This window comes from Chionomys nivalis, chromosome 13 (genome assembly GCF_950005125.1).
Source record: "Chionomys nivalis chromosome 13, mChiNiv1.1, whole genome shotgun sequence".
In the NCBI taxonomy this organism is placed as follows: Eukaryota; Metazoa; Chordata; class Mammalia; order Rodentia; family Cricetidae; genus Chionomys; species Chionomys nivalis.
Window position 1 is genome coordinate 27093984 of NC_080098.1, and position 23099 is coordinate 27117082.

Below are 23099 nucleotides of genomic sequence, written 5' to 3' on the forward strand. Positions count from 1 at the left end.
AACTGCTGGGCCACTTCTCCAATCCCTGCTATTTTTAAGAATATTATGAGACTTTCCAGTAACCTCAGGATGAAGTCTAAATATGGTACCTTAGTGAGCCCCTTCCTAGGATGGCTCATATGTCTCCCAATTCATCTCTTGGCAGTATACTCTATGCGCAGTAGTATTAATCAGGTCTTCCCTCTGCTTAGCTCTTATCCCTTCTGATCCCGTATCCCATACATACCTTGTCTTTTGGCACCCCTCATGCTTTTATTTCTGCAACACTAAGCCCTTTGTATTGTGTGTCTGAATTAGTACAAAGATTACTTTTCACAAAATGTTATATGGTAGACATGCCTTCATTTTAGAAGTTGTCATTACTCAGTTTCCTCTATTCTATACACCAATGAAAAAGACATTTTGGTGTGTGATTTTTATGTATGAACACGGGGCCAGAATTGACATCAAGTGTCTACTATTGATCTCCACCACTTTGATATAGGGTATCTCACCAAAGCTAGAGCTAACCTATTCAGCTAGAATGACTGACAGCAAGCCCCAGGGACCTGCCAGTCTTTGTCTCCCCAGTCTTTAGATTACAGGCCACGTGCACAGCTTTTTGTATGAGTGCTGTGTTCAGGCTTTAATGCTTGTATGGTCAGTACTTTACTGAGTCATCTCCCCAACCCTGGAATATAATTTTTCTTTAAAAAAAAATGAATGCTAAGAATGTGCTCATTGAAAATAGATGTAATCATAGTAAAAGCCTAACTTGGGGGAGGGCAGCATTTGTCTTGATTCACCATTAGCTTTTCATTTTTGTCCTCTTAGAATTTATGTTCCATCTGAGTTACTGATAACAACTGCCACATAGTAAACAAAAACTGAAGATTAAAACCGAAATATCACATCCTGTACCATTTTTTAAGCATAAAATTTTATTACTATTAAACTAAAAACTAGAATATAACGAAGTATAGAATAAGCTGGTACTTTACCTTTGTTCTTAAGAAGAATGACTTATCTTCTGTTTCAACGAGGTAGAACCTGAAAGGGCTCTTACAAGCCTCCCTCATAACTCCTTTTAGTTTGATATGCAGAGTGGCACACAAGTCCGTGATCACATCTTTGTAGGATACCGATTGTCTTGGCTGACATGTCTCCTGTGGACAAGCTTCTACAGAAGCTACATTTAACTCTTTATCTTGGGAAACAGTTTGGTTGCTATTCATCATAACTTTATTAAATTCAGCATATTCGTTTAGAATAAGTGAAATATCACTTCTAGCTTCTTTCAAAGTACTGTTGTATTTCAGTTTATTGAGATGGACTGGAATAATCTGATTTCTTTCAGGATTTCTACTTTGACTATGTTTCTCCTTCCAAAAGGAGGAATGGTCTAGATTGCTAGGCGAGTGGTCTCTTCTACGATGACTTTGTGGCCTGGTGTCTGAGTGTACAACTGTTACTAAGATGGGGCTTCTGCTCTTAGGTGGAAGATGCAGAAGCGAGGCATCAGATGTTTGTGTTGAAGGGCATGTTTCAACTGAGATTCGGATAAGTGACTCCTTAGGGAAGATGTTGGTGGAAAGGGAAGATGGCTGACAATCTCCCTTCTTTAGTATTTCTTTTAGCTTATGATCAAAACGCAAGTACTCCAGGTCTAAAGTATTCTGCGTGAGGTCATCTGTCACATGCCAAGTGCTAGTCCAGGAGCTAAGGCTATTGCAATTTGCAGTGAAATTCCGATGCCTCTTCAGGCTATGCAATGTTCTTGTGGTATCTTTGGATTCTTTTGTTATAGTAAAGTTAGCGTAAGTCCTGGAGCTACCACTGGAACCTGGGATCTGGATGTAGCGTGGCATACACTTATCATTTGTTGAGATAGGACACGATTCTGTGTCCCAGCTTCTGGGTGGAACATGTGTCTCCAGCTCTGAAATTTTGCTGGAGTTGACCCAAGTGTCACTGTTGTGTAAGCCTGTAAAAGAATCACTGCTACCTTTTACAGCATCTTTGTGGCTTGCATGACTACCTCCCAAAGTACACAAATTCTCTACATCTAATTTGTAGTTTCTACAATCTAGAGAATCCAGGTCAGTATCTCCAGAAAGTGGTTCATAGCATGTGGAAGCATTCACACTTATCTCTGTACTCCTGCTCAGTGCTTTAGAATCTGCCTTGGGTTTATGTCCCATATTAGGGTTTTCACTGGCAGTATGTTCTTTGTAGATGTCACAAACAGAGTCAAGGGATTCTGCGACAAAGGAAACAGAAGGTTCTTCATTGATACCTTTACTTATGTCTGCTGTATTTTGGTAAAAACGAACATTTTGGGAGAAAACTCCATCATTCAAGGGCTTTTTCTCTTCACATTTTGATGTGTCCTGGAGCACACAGATTGTTTTTTGTTCACCTTTTGTAGATGTGGAGTGAGAGTGAAGGCCAACAGCACTGAGATCCATCCTTTCTTCACGTAATTCAGTTCCAATATTCTGAAGTAAACTGGCCATTCTAACTACTGGTATTTCTTGTGTTTGAAACCCTGGCTCTACACTTACTGGTTTTGTGTAATAGGTGCACTGAGCACTGTCACAGGAAGAAACAAACTCTTCAGTTTTGTCAATGGAGGCAGAGTTCACGGACCCAGGCTGCATATTAATATCAGCCACTGTTTTAAAATCAGAGCTATTTTTCTTACTGTTTTTAGAGCTAGTGTGTTTTAATGACATATTTACTATTTCACTTACACTGGGGATAGAAACCAATGTGTCTGCCAAAGACTTATTTTCAACAATTTTTCTAGTACTACATAAGGGTACAACGGACTCCAGGGCAAAAGGTTTTATGCCCAGATTTCTGTTCTCCATACAAATTGCCTGCAATGAGTTCCCTGATTTTAAAAGTTTTCCAAGAGGCTTGAAGTTACCTCCATATTTAGGGGGTGAGGTAGGCTTGTTTAACTCTGTATCCTGGCACTGTACCTTTTCTGAAAAAGATAAACTCTCATCCTGCTCACTTGGGACACTGAACTCAGCTATCTCACTGGGTACAGTTACTCTGCCTTCTCTTCCTGCACTGGTTAGTACCTGTGGCATTTCTGCAGAGAGCTGCACTTGTACTTGAGTTAACTTATTTTGTCCCATTGAAGTCTTAGGACCCACAAAAGAATTTTCTTTTCCTGCTATAGTTAAATCTCCTGACTTAACCTGGGAGAACTCGCTACTTTTCTCAGACTGTGTACCATGAAGTTTTAAGCATGGAGTGGGTTGTGTTTCTTCAGTTTGTACTATGGGATCAGGACTAGAAGCTGGTGATACTTCTTCTATTAGCGTACCAAAGGGAAAGTCTGAGGGAATGTTAATTTCCTCTGCCACCTTAGGGGCACAATTTTCTTTAGAAAGTATTAATGTACCTGGCTTTAAATCACTGCTTTGTGTCTCTTTTAATGGTTCTCTGGGGTCCACAGCATACACTGAGATATAGCTAGCTGAATTTATTGTTTTGTTTTTTATGAGGTTCACCTGTACTTCTGGTTCAACCTCTTCTTCAGTTCTACTCTGCAGCCCTAAATTTGACACTGGGGTCTTCTGCAATTGTTCGATTTCACCAGCTGCCATTTCCTCCCTGGGGTTTGTAGGTGGTAATACCGTTAAAGTTGGGTTAGTATCAGAATATTCCCCTGACAACTCCATGCTAACCTCCTCCCTATTCATAGATAGATCAGCTTGTTTGGGAAATACTGAATTAAGTATTTGCAAAGTCTTTTCTTGGTTTAGACTACTCTTGTCATTAATCCGTACTTCTGAGGGACCATCTGATATATTACATATTGCTGGAATACAGTTAAGGGACGGTTTGTTTCCCAGAGTAGCAGAGGTTGATGATGATACTACTTTAACTTGTGATGGTTCTAGAACCTCATTTATAGACATGCTGAAGCCATTCTGAGTCTGTAGAGAGGCATCTTGTGGACATTTTGTTTTGTTACTGGCTAATGAATAGCTAGAACTTTTAACTAAAGGCAGTGCCTCAGTTATCAATCCATCAGCTGATGTCGGAGGAGGAATCTCTTTCTGTAATGGACACAGGCTTTCAGAAGCTGTTTCCATTTCTAGGGAGGAGGCAGAAAGGCACTTACTCTCTCTATACTCTGAAATGGCAAGAGAAGGAATGTCCCTAGGGCACTGTGTTTGTGCCTCTTCCAATTTAGACACAGGATACTGAATACTCAAGGCAGGGGACACTTGTTTAACCAGATCAGTACTAAAGTCTGTAGGTTTGTCAGCTGTATTTACTTCTGTATGTATTGGTACACAGGCAGCTTTTTCAAGAGCAAGAGTAACCGGCTCCAGATTAATCATCATATATTCCACGTTATCATCTGTCCTTTCTGCAGAGGGCGGACATTTGTTATTGATGGGGCTACTATCCTGGATGGCATCCTGTACAGCACCTGTTTTTATCAGCAGTGATGGATGAAAAGTATCAACTTTGTTCTCAAGGGTGCTCAACACAGACTTGTGACACATCATTGCCTCACTGCCGGCCCCATCATAAGCTGTTGTGTTCGGGAAGGTCTTATCTTCACTGGGAATACAAGATCCATTACTTTGGGCACATGTGACATCAGAGAGCCCAACATTAGAAGTCTCGGGTATATCTGATAATTCTTGTTTGTCTTTACCTCCAGTTACCTGAAATGACAAAAGGTTAAAAAAAAAAGCAATTTCAAAAAAAGATAAACAGATTAAGAAAAATTACTGTTATGAAAAAAGGCATGGGATAATTGTACTTTGTTTTTTGAATTCTCTTAATCTATAAGCAATTATCATATAATAGAGATAAGCAAACCCACCAAATGTTTTCCTTTTTTGTGGTGCAAAGTATTGAACTTAGGCCCTTGTTTACATTAAGTAAGCATTCTTCTTAGTTACCCCAAGCTCACTGTTTTTTCTCCTTTAAAAATATTCATAGATACCGGACGGTGGTGGCACTCACCTTTAATCCCAGCACAAGGAGGCAGAGAGACAGGCAGATCTCTGTGAGTTTGAGTCCAGCTTGGCCTACAGAGCAAGTTCCAGGACAGCTAGGGCTGTTACACAGAGAAACCCTGCCCCAAAACAAAAACAGAAAACAACAAAAAAACCCTAAACAAAAAAATCACAGATGAGGTGCAAGTGGTGGCATACCCGTTAACTCCAGTACTCAGAAGGTTGAATCAGGAAAATAATGAGTTCAAGGCCCCTGGCTATAAAGTTAAGACCTGTCTCAAACAAACAAACAAATAAACAAACAAACATTCAAAAAGAAAGAAAAAATAAAAACAAGTATCACAGAGTTCCATACTTTATTAATTGACCAGTTTACTAGATCTTCTTAAATGTGTGAGGTGTTGATAGGCAGAGGCAGGCACATCTCTGAGTTGGAGGCCAGCCAGGGCTGCATAGACCTGTACTCACAGAGACACCACACACACACACACACACCCTACTCCCAAATTTAAATGTGTCATTTATCAATACAGAAATGAAGCACCAGAGAAATAATAGCACTTAATTTTGCTGTTAATGAAATTAATTAACTTTTAAGGACAAAAATAACCTTTTATTCTTTTTTTTTTGTTGTTTTTTGAGACAGGGTTTCTCTGTGGTTTTGGAGCTAACCTTTTATTTTTTTTTTTTATTTTTTTTTTTTTTTGGTTTTTCGAGACAGGGTTTCTCTGTGGTTTTGGAGCCTGTCCTGGAACTAGCTCTTGTAGACCAGGCTGGTCTCGAACTCACAGAGATCCGCCTGCCTCTGCCTCCCGAGTGCTGGGATTAAAGGCGTGTGCCACCACCGCCCGGCTAACCTTTTATTCTTAAACAGCAATTTCCAACTACACTATACAAACAATGACATCTGGAATTTTCCCATGAGATAGTAATAATTACACCCCATGAATTCTGAATAACTGATTCTGTTAGTAAGAGTCCTTCCTCAATCCTTAACTACTTCTTTGTGTAAAGCTGGAAACAACTATTCTTCATTTTATTGCCTCTTATTCTACAAAGCAACAGAAAATTTGTCAATGACTTTTCAGTCATATAATAAAAGGACTGAGTTAAACAGTATTAAATAGAATTTAGATAAACTATCAATAGGATAATTTTGATGAATTTATAAGGAGGTTGTTTTGTTAAGTCTCCACATAATCTTGTCTAAATTTGTTGAAAAACAAACCTATACAATTTTCCACATGTGGCAACGTTTGGAGCATGATGCTCACAGACTGCTATGTCTACAGGCATATGGTCTAAGTGAAGACTTAACTCCTTAAAAACTTTCTGTCCCAAAGAGATATTAACTTTAGTAGTCCGGGTAGGGAACACCAAGATGTCAGTTTTAAAAGGACAATGAGAAAGAAAATTCTTTCTTTTCTTCCTTCCTTCCTTTCTTTCTTCTCTTAGACCATAGAGCTTTTCTGTTAACAGTCCTAGCTCTCCTGAAACCCTCTCTGTAGACTAGGCTGGCCTGGACTCAACAGAAATTCGTGTGCCTCTGCCTCCTGTGTGCTGAGATTAAAGATGTGTGCCACCACCATCTGGCTAAAGAAAAGTCTCTATAAGAAGAAACCTGAGAATCTTCCTGCAGTCTTCCTAGTAACACCATGCCTGCAAACATCCAACCAAAATTCTAAAACACACTATGGCGATTAGTGAAATGCTAGTTGTGACAATCTTGGTATATTTATACTTAAGATATATATTTAATTAAAGGTACAATGGGATATTTCTAAAAATTGTCTATTTAAAAATTGGTCAAATACACCTGTGACCACAAGCAACATGGTATTGGCCTCTAGTCTTTTGTGGTAAAATATTGTTCACACTCTGTGTGTCACTTGTGGAACAAGGGGATGTTATAGCAGTCACATGCTTTTAGGTGCAGGCACACTACTCAATCCCCAGCCCCTGCCCCCAACCCTCAAATACTTAGGACCATAAGCTAGAACATCTGAAAATCTGAAACCCACATTTTTTGATATCTAAAGCCTTTACTTGGTGACATGATACTTAATCTTTGAATAGACTACTTCAATGAGTTTTGAGACAGTGTTGTTCCAGAAGCAAAATTCTAAATTCGGAAGTTTTCCCATATCTCAATTTCTGGTCCTAAAATTTTTGAATGAGAAATATTTAACCAGTATATACTATAAAGATCAATTAAAAGTCATTCATTGTAATTATTTTTTTCTCCAACTAGCAAATTTAATGAACGATATGAATAGGTTCTGAATTTGTTTCACATAAACATTTAGTACAATTTTACTCAATGCTTAACCTTTAAAAAATATATACTATTTTTATTCTTTAATTTTATATGTATAATGTCCCCTCCCCCTTTTTTTGAAACAGGATCTTATGTAGCTGAGGCTGACCTTGAACTCCTGATTCTATTGTCTTCACATCTCAAGTGCAGGGATTACAGGCTTGTGCCATGCCTGGCTTACCCTTCATTTTCTTTTTAAATAAATAAAAAAAGTATTTATTACTATTCCATGTGTGTGTTCACACTCATGCAAGAGTATGCCAAAGCTCATGTATGGAGGTCAGAAGATAACTTTACAAGCTGGTTCTCCTTCCATTGAGAGTTCCAGAATCAAACTTAGGTCATTAGGCTTGCATGATTTTTTACTTGGTGAGCCATCTTACCAAGCCAGGTTCCGCCTTCTTTATATCCTATTTCATGTTTGTTAGAAACCACCCTCACTGGGTATGGTGGTACATGCCTTTAATCCCAGCACTTGGAGGCAGAGGCAAGTGGATCTATGTGAGTTCGAGGCCAGCCTGGTCTACAAGAGCTAGTTCCAGGACAGCCAAGGCTACAGAGAAAACTTCTTTCAGAAAAAAAAGAAAAGAAAAGAGAAAAAAGAAAAAAATGAATGAATGAATGAATGAGAGAAAGAAACTAGTATGGACTTAGGTAGTAACTGGTCTGCCTTGCTAAGTATTTTCTTAGTCTAATGTATAGTTGCTCTTAACTGAATTTTATTTATATCCTTGAGAATAGGTGAAAATTTCTGAACCTCATTTTTAGAAAAAAAAATATTAATATGCACAAAATAGTCATCTGGATTTGTGTACAAAACTACATCCACAGAATATGATGCAGAAACAACTAGACTATTTGGAAATGAATCTTGGCTTTGCAATTTACATTGTGACTTCAGATAACTGACTTGGTCTCAGTTTCCTCATCATAGTTTAGTAAGCTAACAGTTCTTACTTTGCTTGCTTTGTTTCAGAATTAACTGAGTTGTTATGAGGGAAGCACTTGGAACACTATTTTGGTATACAGTGCTAATGATAGATATGTTAAATTTGCTAACATATGGGTCACCTGAAGATACTCACCTTCCTTGGCTCATTCTTGGCCCTGCAAGTCCCCACTGATCTTGCTGTAGGAAGTCCTACAAGTCAGTAGTTACCCGCCCACTGGGGCGTGGCCTCTTAAACTATGCCGATGTGGAGCATGCATCCAGCCTTTTTTTTTTTTTTTTTTTGGTTTTTTCGAGACAGGGTTTCTCTGTAGCTTTGGTGCCTATCCTGGAAACAACCTCTTGTAGACCAGGCTGGCCTCGAACTCCCAGAGATCCGCCTGCCTCTGCCTCCCGAGTGCTGGGATTAAAGGCGTGCGCCACCACCGCCCGGCAGTATTCGGTTTCTTATCTCCGTTCCAGCAGAGGATTCTGATTTGTGAGTCTACCCCTAAATAAATAACCGCCTACTTCCCAATTCTGAGCTAGTGTGGGATTTCTTCTAAGCGTCCTCATTCATACCTCATGTGCATCAACACAGTCTACCCAATGTAGGAAAGTACCAGATGATATTCACATTTTGTCACAAGTTTCTAGACTAAATCTGGGCCATGAGCTTTAGAAGGTTTTTGTTACCACTTTAGCATTTATTCTATATAAAATATGGATTACTTGGTCTGGTTGAAAAAGAGTAAAACAAAGTATGCTTTCCAAACTTAGAAATAGATACTCACAGATCCTTAGTATCTATGTAAACCATACCCAGTTAGTTATTTGTGTGTGCTCCTGTGGTGTATATGTAAGTCAGAACTTAGTTATTTGTGTGTGCTTTGGCTTTGGTTGTTGTTCTTCAGGTATCACTCACCTTGTATTTCCTCTCATTGACTTGGAGCGCACTGAATATGCTAGGGTCAACAAGCTCCAGGGATTAATCTGTGTCTACCCCTGCCCATTCCCCTAGTGCCAGGGTTAGAGATGTGCACCGCCATACCTACCTTATACACGGATGCTCCAGATTCGGACTCAGGTCCATATGGTTGCACAGCAAGCAATTTATCCATGAAGCTATCTCCCTAGTCCTTATAGCTAGTTATTTTAAAAGAAGTTCAGAACAAACACTTTGTCCCAAATTATAATATTAATACATAACTATCAAGCTGGGGTCCCACATAACTGATTCCTGTATCTTGTTCAATGAAGATGGTAGACAAACCTACCTATGGACAATACAGAGGAACACTTTATGAAAATTTTGTTTGGAAAATTAAAATCCTTTACATAGCTGGAAGATTCATTTTTTTCTTTTGAATATGTCCACAAATAAAATGAAAAGGCACTATTAAAAAGAAACCAAAAAAACAAAAACAAAAAAGAAAAACAACCCAGCATTTATAATAGTACCTCACCTCATTATTACAAGAATGGATGAAATTCTGGCTTCCTGAAGTATCCGGGTGACTCTCTCCTGTAAATATTTCTTTCTGTTCATTCTGTACACAGAGTTCCAAGTCTCTGGTGGTTGGTGGATTAACGAAAGGAAGCATGCAGTTAGGTCCAGGAAAGGTTGTATTGGTGGCATGACCTTCACACGTTTCCTTGTTCTCCAACAGAGAGTCTTCAGAATATCGTTCCACACTGGGAAACTCCTCAATTTCACTTTGGTCAAAAGATTCTATAGACCTATTGATGCATACGTATTTTGCTGGGTTTCTGTGTTCTACCACCTTTCGAGGTGACCCCATGACTTTGTTCTGTTTGCTGTAGAACAGAGCTACCCACATATGAAGTAAAAGCTTCACATCTTCCATATTTTCAGGCCAATCAGTGTTCCAGGGTCTATGATGTTAAAGGGAACACAAAAAATAATTGAAATATTATTTTTACTTAATTATCATAAACAAGTTCTATCAATAGTAAATTGTGTTTACTTATAAATATTACAAATGTGGTACAGTACGAGTTAATTTAACAAATAATTATAAAATGTTTTAAAGAGAAGTAAACCAACAATCAGAACATTAAGTGACGTATTTCAAATCTCAAAACTTACATGGAAGAGCAGTTGGGTCTACTGATTTCCGGCCCAGCACTTGTCTTTCATACCACACATACTCACTCTGGAGACAGTCTTTTTACTGTAAGATTAATGTTCTTGCAACTACTCAAATTCTTACTTTAGTTTGGCTGAGGATTGTTAATTAATTTAATTTTCTTTGTTTTTTTTCTTTTTTGAGACATGATTTCTCTGTGCAACAGTCCTGGCTATATTGGAAGTAGCTTTGTAATTAGCTTTCATTTTTATCCTTTTTAATAGTTGGAAAAGTATGATGATTAGAATATTCTTGGGCTTGCTGGTGGGAGTGCAAACTGATACAGCCACTTTGGTTATCAGTGTGGCTATTTCTCAGAAAATTAGGAAACAACCTACCACAAGACCCAGCAAAACCATTTTGGGTATATACCAATTGTACCACAAGGACATGTGCTCAAATATGCTCAAAGCAGCATTGTTTGTCACAGCCACAACCTGGAAACAACCTTAATACCCCTTGACTGAAGAATGGATAAAGAAAATGTGGTACATTTACACAATAGAGTACTACACAGAAGAAAAAAAAAATGACATATTGAAATTTGTGGGCAAATGGGTGAATATAGAAAACATCATATTGAGTGAGGTAACTCAGAAAGACAAATATCACATGTACTCACTCATAAGTGGCTTTTAGAAATAAAGCAGCCGGGCGATGGTGGCGCACGCCTTTAATCCCAGCACTCGGGAGGCAGAGGCAGGCGGATCTCTGTGAGTTCGAGACCAGCCTGGTCTACAGAGGTAGTTCCAGGACAGGCTCCAAAGCCACAGAGAAACCCTGTCTCAAAAAACCAAAAAAAAAAAAAAAAAAGAAATAAAGCAAAAACAACAAAAAACCCGAAAAATTCACAACCCCAGAGAAACTAGACAACAAAGAGGACCCTAAGAGAGACATACATGGATATAATCTACATGGGAAGTAGAAAAAGAAAAATCTCCTGAGTAAATTGGGAACATGGGGACCTTGGGAGAGGGTAGAAGGAGAGGGAAGAAGCGAAAAATATATAGCTCAAAAAAATCTTTAAAAAAATTAAATAGAGGGGAGAAGGTGGAAATTTTAATTAAAAAAGAATAAAAAAAATTAAATAGAAAAATAATAATAAAAAAAGAATATTCTTGGCAATATTGCAAAAACTATACTATTTTCAGGTTACAGTTCTAGATAGACACAAAACAGTTCTGTCCTTAGGCAAAAAGACGACAGACAGCTGACATGGGCTAAACTAGAGTTAGGCTACAGTTGTTATACTGGAGTCAGACTAATTAGGACGTTAACTATCTCTATGTATGTGAACCCATGCAAGGAAAGAAATCTGGTAATGTGGAATGCCATTTAATAAATATGAAATGGTTCACAAATAGTTGAATGTCATTCCATGGTGTTAATTCTTCTTGTAAACAATAATGGCTACCATTTATTACAGTGGGCCAGTCATTGTGCAAAAAATAATATATTAATGACCCTCAGAATGTCGCTTCTGTTAAACCTGTACTTAAAAACCATACTCTCCAGATGACTGTAATCTGCCACTGACACCTGAAATCTTTTAAGAGATGTAGACCCCAGAATATACCAGAATCTGCAGCTCGACGAGATTCCTAAGTGAATTGTATTTACACAATAAACTTGAGATTATTTTTTTTATTTATTTTCGAGACAGGGTTTCTCTGTGGTTTTGGAGCCTGTCCTGGAACTAGTTCATTTAGACCAGGCTGACGTCGAACTCACAGAGATCCACCTGCCTCTGCCTCCCGAGTGCTGGGATTAAAGGCGTGCGCCACCATCGCCCAGCTTTAAGATTTTTTTTTTTTTGGTTTTTCGAGACAGGGTTTCTCTGTGGTTTTGGAGCCTGTCCTGGAACTAGCTCTGTAGACCAGGCTGGTCTCGAACTCACAGAGATCCGCCTGCCTCTGCCTCCCAAGTGCTGGGATTAAAGGTGTGCGCCACCACCACCCGGCCACAATAAATTTGAGAATCACTGCCTAGAAGTACATACTTATTCCAGGTCACAAGAGGCTTAACTAGGAAAGCCATTAGTTTATGCTCCAAAACCCTGTAATGCTAATAAGTCTGTTGTTATTGCCAGGATTCCTTTTTCTTATTGTTTTTTCTTTACTAATTTACTTTTATTTCATTTGCATTGATACTTTGCCTGCATGTATGTCTGTGTGAGGGTGTCAAATCTTGAAGTTAGAGACAGTTGTTATCTGCCATGTGGGTGCTCTGCTCCAAGTCCTCTGGAAGAGCAGTCAATGAGTGCTCTTAACCGCTGAGCCATCTCTCCAGGCCCCTTGTTTTGTTTTTTTGCGACAGGGTTTCTCTTTGTAGTCCTGGCTGTCCTGAAACTCTATCTGTGAACTAGGCTAGCTTCAAACTCACAGACCTGTCTCTGTCTCCTGAGTGCTAGGAATAAAGGTGTGCACCACCACCACCCAGCTCTATCAATCCTTAAGGAAGTCTTACAAAATCACTCATTGGCCACTCCCATCAATTTGATGAACAAGCAAATGAAAATCCATTCACAAGACTCATTTATCTTTACAATAAATCTCCTTGTGATCATCAACAATGGCAAAATCTGTCATTTTCAACTCACCTGATATTATATTATTATATTATGGCTTTATAACTTTTTCTTCTTCCCCAAGTCTTCCATCTTACCACACAGATCTTGACAAACAGCTGTACCCTTTCTACTTACCCATGTAATGCTCTCACAACAGTTTTCTCCAGAGGGTTGCTGGTGTATTTGCTATCTAAGCTGAATGCATATTCTCCTTCACATTTGAAAGTGATCTTAAAGGAGCCATCACAACTAAGAACCGTATGAGAGCAAAAAAAATCTTTGAGACTGGAAGACACGAACAGACTTTTGCGCTTAGTCAATGAATCTTCAGAAAGCTTTTGTAGAGGAGAGGTGTTCTGAAGATGCCGAAATGGCATGACCTTTCCTATAGGAGTTCCAGCTTCGGGGCCTTTTGCCCCATTCTTTGCAAAAGCAGGGCTTGGTAACTTCCTCTGATGCAGATGTTTCTTTGACTGCTCAGCAAGAAGCAAGGCATAGGAATGTTCCACAGCAACAGAGTTTTGACTTGCATCTGAGGATTCTTGGCCTTCCTCAGAGGGTACTGACTGGGCAATAGTAAGAAACTGAGCAAAAGGTACCAAATTTTCTTCTTGGCTAACAGGTAAATCTGACTCTGAATTAAGCTTCTCATCAGAAGATGGTTTAGTTAGTAGAACACCTTTTTGACTTTTAACTCCCCTATGATATTCATGGTCAGAGGTACTGTGCAATGAATTTTCTTTAGAGAGTAAAACATTGTTTTGTGGCAATTCAGAGACACTGGGAAGGTTCCTAAGCTCACAAGGTGGTATGGAAGAAGCAGCAGAGCTTAATGCCAGATCAGCTAACATATTTAAGGCCTGGGAGTCACAGTTGATAATCGAGTTTTCAGGAAAACCTTTAGGAATCATTGCAATACTTTCTTGTTGAGCAGTACTTAGGTTAATTCCATCTTTCTGGCCATTTGATGAAATTTCTGATTGAAGATGTAAAGTAATGTCTTTTTCAGCTTCATAATAAAAAACAAAAAGAACAGATATAATATTTGTTTTTCTTAGAATATCTTACACATTCCTATACTTAACTGAAAATTAACAGTCAATACAAAAGATTTATGAAAAGAGGGTAGGGAAAACAAAAATCCAGAGTTCTGCCTTTAGTGTGCTTACATTCTAGCTAAAATGTAATTTAGAAATGTGAAATAAGGCCGGGCGGTGGTGGCGCACGCCTTTAATCCCAGCACTTGGGAGGCAGAGGCAGGCGGATCTCTGTGAGTTCGAGACCAGCCTGGTCTACAAGAGCTAGTTCCAGGACAGGCTCCAAAGCCACAGAGAAACCCTATCTCGAAAAACCAAAAAAAAAAAAAAAAAAAAAAAAAAAGAGCTAGTTCCAGGACAGGCTCAAAAACCACAGAGAAACCCTGTCTCGAAAAACCAAAAAAAAAAAAAAAAAAGAAATGTGAAATAAGTATTATGCAGTTTACCCATTTCCCAAGAAGCAATTAAATTCAAAACATAGATGTTTAGCTTTATAACGATATGCATAAAATATTATTATTATTTTTGTTGTTTTTAAGACAGAGTTTCTCTGTTTAACAGCTCTAGCTGTCCTGGAACTAGCTCTTGTAGACCAGGCTGGCCTTGAACTCACAGAGATCTACCTACTTCTGCCTCCCAAATGCTAGGATTAAAAGACGTGTGCTGCCACCACCCGGCATATAAAACATTATATAAAAGTGGTAAATATTCAACTATAATCAATTAATTTTAAATTTAATTTTATACTAAAAAATTTTACTTTTAGCAATAAAAGCACTATGACCTGCAAAAGAGGCAATCTCCTAGCAATTTCTTTCTGTAATAATGGAATGTAACCATTTTCCCTTATCAGAAAAATTACATTTTCTAGTGTTTTGCAAGGCATTCTCACTAATCTTTCTTAAATGCTGTTATTATAAAAAATAAAATTCACAACTATACTATATAACAATTCCCTTTGCAGATAAATGGATACAGAGAAGAGCCAGATGGATGCTGGATCAATCATAGGATGTCTAAAATGGATCAATAACCTGCCTGTAAAAGGCCAATTCATAAATTTAACTCACTAATACATTTAAGGAGAGGGAAATTCTGGCCTATGATGTATCATTTGGAATGAGAAGGGTACTGGAAGGAAAAATTAATGAAACACAGCTTAGCTGTTTAACATAGCAAAACCTAAAGAGAGTCAGACAGAAAAGGGTCCAAAGTAGAGAATTTTCTTGTTGGCCTGCGACACACTGGAAACAATGAATTTATTTTATGACTCGATGCCCTGTAAGTTACACTGATTTTTCTCTACTTTTGTTAACATTAGTTTACATATACTCATCTATTTCTTATATCGAGTACCACTTGTAAGTTATGGCTACTATGATAATGACTACTAATGTCAAGAAAAGTAGTGTTAATTATAATTTAATTTAAAAAATTACTGAGTTCTTACTGATTCTCAATCAATTAAAATATAATAATGGGGGTGGTAGATAAATAAAATCTAAAAACAATCAAGACTTTTCCATTTGGAAGAAAAAACACATCATATAAAGAAGATTAAAATTAAGAAGAAAAATAGGCCTAAGGGTAGGGTGTTGTATGTTTGGTTGTATTAAGGTTAAGGTTGAGGTGACTTATAATTCTGATCAAGAATTAATGTCCAAGAGCCGGGCGTTGGTGGCGCACGCCTTTAATCCCAGCACTTGGGAGGCAGAGGCAGGCGGATCTCCGTGAGTTCGAGACCAGCCTGGTCTACAAGAGCTAGTTCCAGGACAGGCTCCAAAACCACAGAGAAACCCTGTCTCGAAAAACCAAAAAAAAAAAAAAAAAAAAACCCAAAAGAATTAATGTCCAAGAGTTGGAAATATGACTAATAACAGACAGCTTTTAGTTTATGTATATACGTTTTATCAAAAGTAAGGTATATCAAAATTACATCACCTTTTAAAGCAAACACACTTTTGGTTACTGCTTGTAATTATTTTTAAAAACTTTTACAGCCTTTTCTAAATGATTACAGTTCAGACAAACACTAGCAGATACTACCTGCAAGAATATTTAATCATAAAAAAGGATTGTTTATCCTTTAACTCTAATAAAATCTTTGTTCAGGCTTTAAAATTAAAGTAGAAACTACTGTTTGAAGCTTACAGGTTTTCTAAGTTATTTAAGGAAAATCATATGTAGTTTGCTCAAAACTGCCAATAATCTAAAATAATGTATTAGGTTTAAAAAGAAGCAATTTAAGTTATTTTACTTCTCTGTCTTTGAAGTATATAGCACAATTAAGAAACCAGGGGCTATGTATGGCTCAGAGATCCAGAGTACTGTTGCTCTGGCAGAGGATCTGGGTTCAGTTCCTAGCACTCACATGAGGCTCCCATACATTTCTAACTCAAGTTCTAGGGGACCAGACCCCTTCTTCTGGCCTCCATGAGCACTGGATGTACATGGTGTACAGACATAAACGCACGTAACACACTTTACACATAAAACTTATCTAAACTTAAAGAAAAAAATCACATCATTTTCATTCACGTCTGAACTAAAGGCTATAGTGTTATTGGTATGTTTCAATTGCTGTTATATTCTAATATGTTTTCTTACAATCTGTTAAGACATTTATTTTAGTGTTCATAGTTACAGGAATAGGGTTTCTTACCAGGATGCAGCTGCTTTCTGGTTTTGGAATTCCGACGACCTCTTGTTACATTTACCTTTTGTTTTGGGGGACACTTTTTCACAGGTGGTTTAGGCCGGGAAACAACTCTACCTGGAGATTTCTCTTGTTTCTTTGCTCTTTTCGCATTTGTAGCTACTGGAGCATCTTTAGAGACAGAAACTTCACGCTTTTTCCTATCCAGTCTGGTTTTCTGTACAAATTGTGCAGTCAGCACTTCTGCACCTTATGCAGAAAAAAACAAGACTGTTTTAAGGACGTGTGTGTGTTACCCAGAAATTTAGTGGCATAACCCGTCCTTTATTTTATTTCGGGGGAGTGGGAGCTAACTAATATTAGGAAATACATTAGAAAGTTCTGGGTATTAGTAAAAGATTTCAAAAGTAAAGCAAAATGCAGGAAAATAACTAGTGGTTAAATTACAAGGGTCAAGCTTAACATTCAGATCTTGGTAATAAGCATATTTTATGCTTCTTAGACACCAACATTTCCAAGTTAAAAACAAAAAACAAGACCAGCTGCTTGTTGTCAAAATGGGTAAGTTCATGAAACCCAGGAACGTGGTGCTGGTCCTGGCTGGATGCTACTCTGGATACAAAGCCATCATTGTGATGAATATAGATAAGGGCACCTCAGATCACCCTTACAGCCATGCCCGGGTGGCTAGAATTGACCTTATCCCCAAAAAGTGACAGCTGCCACGAGCAAGAAGAAAATCGCCAAGAGATCAAAGATCATGTCCTTTGTGAAGGTTTGTAAGTACCATCGCCTCATGCCCACAGGTCCTCTGCGGACATCCCCTTGGACAAAACTGTTGTCAACAAGGATGTCTTTAGAGATCCAGCCCTGAAACATAAGGTCAGCCCATAAGTAAAGGGGTCAACACATTATATAACCAATGTTTCTTCTATTCATTCATACATTGATCATCTCTGGCTCTGTCACTTTATATAGGTACAGTTGGAAAATTAAGACAGAGATCATATAGCCTTCAAAGCTGAAAGTATATACTTTCTGGTTCTTCGTGGGAAATGTTTGCAAATCTTTTCTTTTAATGATGGGAAAAATATTTACTTAAAAGCAAAGCTTCTGAAAAAACCATTTGTTCTTCCTTGTCTTGTATCCTTCCTCAAACTTGACCTTGGCCTCCCACTTGACCAGAAAGTATATACCTTACCTAATTCACTGTCTTAGTTTTTATATACGTGCATATCATTCAGAAAAAAAAATGGCTTTTCTAACAAACTGTTAAGCTCTAGGTCACATGAATCCAGTCAAATAATAGGGTTTGAGGTGAAGCATAACTACAATAATCACATATATAATTCTTACCTCTTTTTATCTTCTGAGGAAACTGCCCTTTAACTAACTTAAGAGTTGGGATGCACGATCCGCTGTCTGCCCTGGGCGCAGTTCTTTTGGAAAGGGGGCGGCCCAGGCTTACTCGTTTATTTGGAAGCGTAACAGCTGATGTGCTGGCCTTTCTCTTTGGCTGAACTCTCAGATTTGAAGGTGGAGTCAATGGAGCCACAGCTCTCTTCACTCTAAGCATTTTCTCAGATTTTTTTGTTGTTTCAGTTTCTTTTCTTACTTCCATCTCTGAGTCAAGAAATTCAGGATCTGAAGCCATAACTAAAGAAAATCCAGCATCACAAATCCCATCTGAAATACGAGGACACTGAGGATGCTCTGCTAACAAGTCTAAAGTAGTAGACAGATCCAGAGTGTAGCCAGTAGGGTCTGAAAAATAACTCTTCAACTGAATCAGAGACTCTGAAGGGCACTTTTCATCTGGGGGTGCCAAGTCAAAACTATAGGACAGTTTCCTAATGAACGCAGTGTCTCTCATTCCATCTTGAGGAGCCATCAATGACAGGCTTTTGTCCACCTTATACAGGTCTTGGAAACTATGCTTTACTAAGACGTTTGGAGGGATTCCTTTTTCAGGAAGTGATTTCTTTGCTTCTAGAAGTGCACAACTAAGGGCGGGTATAATAGGTATCACTTTCAGAGAGATGTCATCTTCAACTTTTAAGTCCTTTGCCCCTAAAACACATATACACATACATTAAGAATTTGACAGTTTCAGACAAACAGGAAAAATATTAGATTTCAAAACAGTACTGCAAATAAAAACCAAAGTGGCAACTAGTAAAAGTTTAATGAGTAAATTTAACAAATATGTATCTTCATATACTTCTATCTCTCACACATACACTGAAAAAGAATGATTTGATATGTGAATACTATGTTACGACGAGTAAAAACTGCCTCCAATTCCACCTCACCTGTAGGGTGTGTAGAGAGAGTCCAGTGGACCTTACAGCAGCAGTACTACTAACTACCCTAAGGACAAGCAGCCCGCTTCCAGCTCCACTTACACTTTAAGAAGCTACAATACAAACAAAACAGAACAGAGGCCTTAAGCCTCAAATGTAACTGAACTAACAGCTGCTATTTTGCCTTCTCTATGAAATTATATTTTACACATATTTTAAAAAGTAACTGTACTGTCTAATCTGTATTGTACCTCATCTTCCTGGTCCACTCTCCGATTAATTTTGTTTTTATTTTTAAAGCAAATCAATAACCTCACAAATGAGAAAAAAGGAGAATGTCAGATTTCTATGAACTACTTAACAAAATCCTAAAAACATCTGTCACCAGTACTATAAATCTACAGAAACAACTCTAGTGTCTACTAAATCGAAACAGGAATTATGACATTAAAATGTAGAATTATGAAATACCAAAATCATCTTAGTTAAATACACGAACACTGTAGCAAATATTAGAAAAGGCAAAAAGGGCAAATAAAATGGAGTTCAGGCCGGGCGTGGTGGCGCACGCCTTTAATCCCAGCACTCGGGAGGCAGAGGCAGGCGGATCTCTGTGAGTTCGAGACCAGCCTGGTCTACAGAGCTAGTTCCAGGACAGGCTCCAAAGCCACAGAGAAACCCTGGCTCGAAAAACCAAAAAAAAAAAAAAATGGAGTTCAGTCTTAAAATTTCTTTCTTTAAAGCTCATTATTCAGAGTACCAAAAGGAAGAAAAATATAGAAAAGATCTGTATGTATTACTAAAGACAGTTTCATGAAAAAGGAACATTCCCTAAGCAACTTCACTATTTCTAGAATTGACTTAGAAAGACAGAAGTCGCCAGGAAGTGGTAATGCAGTCTTCAATCCCAGCACTTGGGAGCAGAGGCAGGAGAATCTCTGTGAGTTCAAGGCCAAACTGGTCTACAAAGTGAGTTCCAGGACAACCAGCGCTAGTACACAGAGAAACCCTGTCTCAAAAAGAAAAGTAAGAGTTAATACGCTTTGTAGTAGACTTACCACAAAACCAATGAAGATTAAGTTGGCTAAGCAAAATTTCAACTTAAGAAAAGTAGCTAAAGCATAGCTAAAGCTCTGAATAAGACTAAGAACTGTCTCAAAGAGGAAGATATGACGCCGGGCGGTGGTGGCGCACGCCTTTAATCCCAGCACTCGGGAGGCAGAGGCGGGCGGATCTCTGTGAGTTCGAGACCAGCGTGGTCTACAGAGCTAGTTCCAGGACAGGCTCCAAAGCCACAGAGAAACCCTGTCACGAAAAACCAAAAAAAAAAAAAAAAAAAAAAGAAGATATGAAAAAGTAATCCAACACTGTTTTATTCATTCACACAGCATTCCTGTGCTTTTCCTGGGTTCAAGTAAGAGTTATCAGACTGGCGGTTTATAATTAAAGAGGAAAAATGAGGGCTGGGATGTGGCTCAGTAGCACGGGGTTCAAGAAGCATGATGAGGCTTGAATTCAAATCTCCAGGAGAAATGAAAGGAAGTGGGGGAAAGGGAAGTGAGAGACGAAAAGTGAAGAATTTATTTTTTAAGGTTATTGTACTTTTTGTGTATGTGACTACACATGTATCTGCAAATGCTGGTACTGAACCGCTTGAAGATAGAGCTACAGGTTGAATCACCTAAGGTAGGTGCTGGGAACCAAACCTGGATCCTCTAAAAGAACAGCAAGTGTTCTTAAACAAAGAACCATCTCTACAGCTCCAAAATAAAAAAAAAACCTTAACAGAAAAAAAGTAACACAGTATGGTAGCTGAGAGGCAGCCCTGGAATCAGGTTGATTTAGGGCAAATCTGTCTGTTTCTTCATCTTTAAAACCGTTATAAAAATACTTACTTTAAGGATTGCAAAATCAATTATACTTAGAAAAAATACATAACACAATAAGTGTGAATATCTTTTGTCAATCTGTTTGTATAACTGGTTGTTTTATTTGTTCCAAAATATCAAAAAGTACTGTGCTCTTTCTTCTTTGATTACCTGTGTATATATTCTTAAAAATCAACTTTAAGGGGCTGTAGAGATGGCTCATCAATTAAGAGCAGTGGTCACTCTTCCACAGGACCTAAGTTCAGTTCAAGTAAACACAGAGGCTCAAAACTACTCCAAACTCCAGTTTCAGGGAACTCAATGCCCTGTTCTAGCCTTCAAGGTCACTGCACACATGTGCTACACATACATACATGTAGACAAAATACTTATAAAGTACAATCATTTTATTTTAATTTTTTCCGAGACAGGGTACTGGCTATCTTGGAACTCACTCTGTAGACCAGGCTGGCCTTGAACTCACAGAGATCCACCTGCCTCTGCCTCCCAAGTGCTGGGATTAAAGGCCTACACCACCACCGTTGGTCTAATAATTTTTTAAGAACATTTTTATATTGGCTATAAATTTAGAAATATTAAATCTAGCATTACCCTGACATTTCTTTAAAACACTTATTTCTTTAGATGCCTGACACACATATGCTCTGAAGATACAGAATAAAACCAAAATAGACATTATGTAGCCCAGCAGTAAACTGCATGCTCAGAACCCCAGCATCGTGAACCAAAAACCAAATAAAGCGCATTAATATATTTGTATGATAAGCACAGCCAGGTATGATGGCAAATAGCTAAAATCCCAGGTGGTGCAGTTCTGGAAGATCAAATCCAGAGCTTTATGCCTATGAGACTAACACTCTACCAACTGAGCTACACCCCCATCCCAGAAATGTTCTAACTGCAATAAGATACACATGACATATTGTGTCAGTACTATATGACTTGACTTGTGAGAGTTTGAATGAGAATGTCCTCCATGGGCTCAGATATTTCAGTGTTGGTCTCCAATGGATGGCAGTTGTTTGGGAGGTTTGAAGGTGTGGCCTTCCTGAAAGAAGCATGTCACTGGGGCAAGCTTTGAGGTTTCAGAGCCTCTTGCCATTACTAGCAAGTTCTCTCGGCTTGCTGCTCCAGCCCCCAGTCTGCTGTCTTCGATCCAACATCACAGATCCTAGTCCTCTGGAACCATGAGCCCAAACAGACGCTTCTCTTTATGCTGCTTTAGTCACGCTGTTTTATCACTGCGACAGAAAAGTCACTAACATGATTAATATTACCTTTTGAGGCCAGGTGATAGCAGCACATGCCTTTAATCCCAGCTCTTGGGAGGCAAAAGCAAGAGGAGCTATGTTTTTGAGTTCAAGGTCAGCCTGGTCTACAGAGCAAGTTCCAGGATAGCTAAATCTACAGAGAGAAACCCTGTCTCAAAAAACCAAAAAGAGAAAAAAACTTTTTTTGTCTCTAACAGTCAAGTATTGGTCGTTGGGGTCAATATCATCTTGGGAATGCATGGTCCAAATACAAAGTCCCACCATCTAGATATGAACGATAGCCATGAAAACTCCAAGTCACTGTTTTTAGACAGGCATGGAAAAAGCATATCCTAGCTACCGTTGAACAACAAATGAATTCAATTTTGGCTATTTAGAATTTGAGGAAGTGTAGACATGCTAGATATGTTGTCAGTGGGTGGAGACCCAGGTCTAAAGCTTAGAGTCTACTTGTAAAGGTCAACTAGGAAGACAAAAGACAGGCAGATACTTGGAGAAAAAACACAGTTAACAAGTGCTCTGTGCTACTGAGAAGTCGAATAAGATAAAGTCTGGAAAGCATGCAACAGGCTATGTAAACTGGGTACCACTGTAACCTCACCTGTTGATTGAGGTGAGTGGAATAAATGTAAACCGTGTAGACCCATCTGCTCATCTCCAAAATCTGTAAGAGTAAGAATCAGGAGAAGAAAATGTAGGTTGTTAATCTTTTGAAACTAAAGTAAAAACATTAAAAAAAATTTTCTCCAAAAAACTTGCTCTTACCTGGTTCTGGTGTTAAGGCTGATGACGTAAGTAAAATGAAAAATTCCCTATCTTCTAAGCATTTGATGATTGCCTAATTAAAAAAACAAAAGAGGTCTATTCAATCTCTCTACTTCTGGAGAATTACTTACAGACTGAGCAGGACTGACATTTTTGAAAGGTGGGCTCCATAAAAGTTTCCACTTATCAGTGTAACTCATGCCATTTCGAGCTACTGAGAGGTGTGCAGATCATACTA

General features: G+C 38.4%; 1 protein-coding gene across 2 annotated transcripts in view; it reads right to left on the reverse strand.

Annotated features, from left to right (window-relative positions):
* Tasor2 (transcription activation suppressor family member 2) overlaps positions 1-23099 on the reverse strand; it is a 46756-nt gene that overhangs the window by 8586 nt on the left and 15071 nt on the right. For both annotated transcript variants that reach the window (XM_057786899.1, XM_057786900.1), the window contains exons 8-14: positions 22862-22934; positions 22698-22760; positions 17990-18703; positions 16640-16882; positions 13076-13949; positions 9688-10117; positions 981-4679 (exon numbers count right to left, since the gene is read on the reverse strand). In XM_057786899.1, coding sequence (XP_057642882.1) covers positions 981-4679; positions 9688-10117; positions 13076-13949; positions 16640-16882; positions 17990-18703; positions 22698-22760; positions 22862-22934 — 6096 coding nt within the window. The remainder of the gene's footprint in view (positions 1-980; positions 4680-9687; positions 10118-13075; positions 13950-16639; positions 16883-17989; positions 18704-22697; positions 22761-22861; positions 22935-23099) is intronic.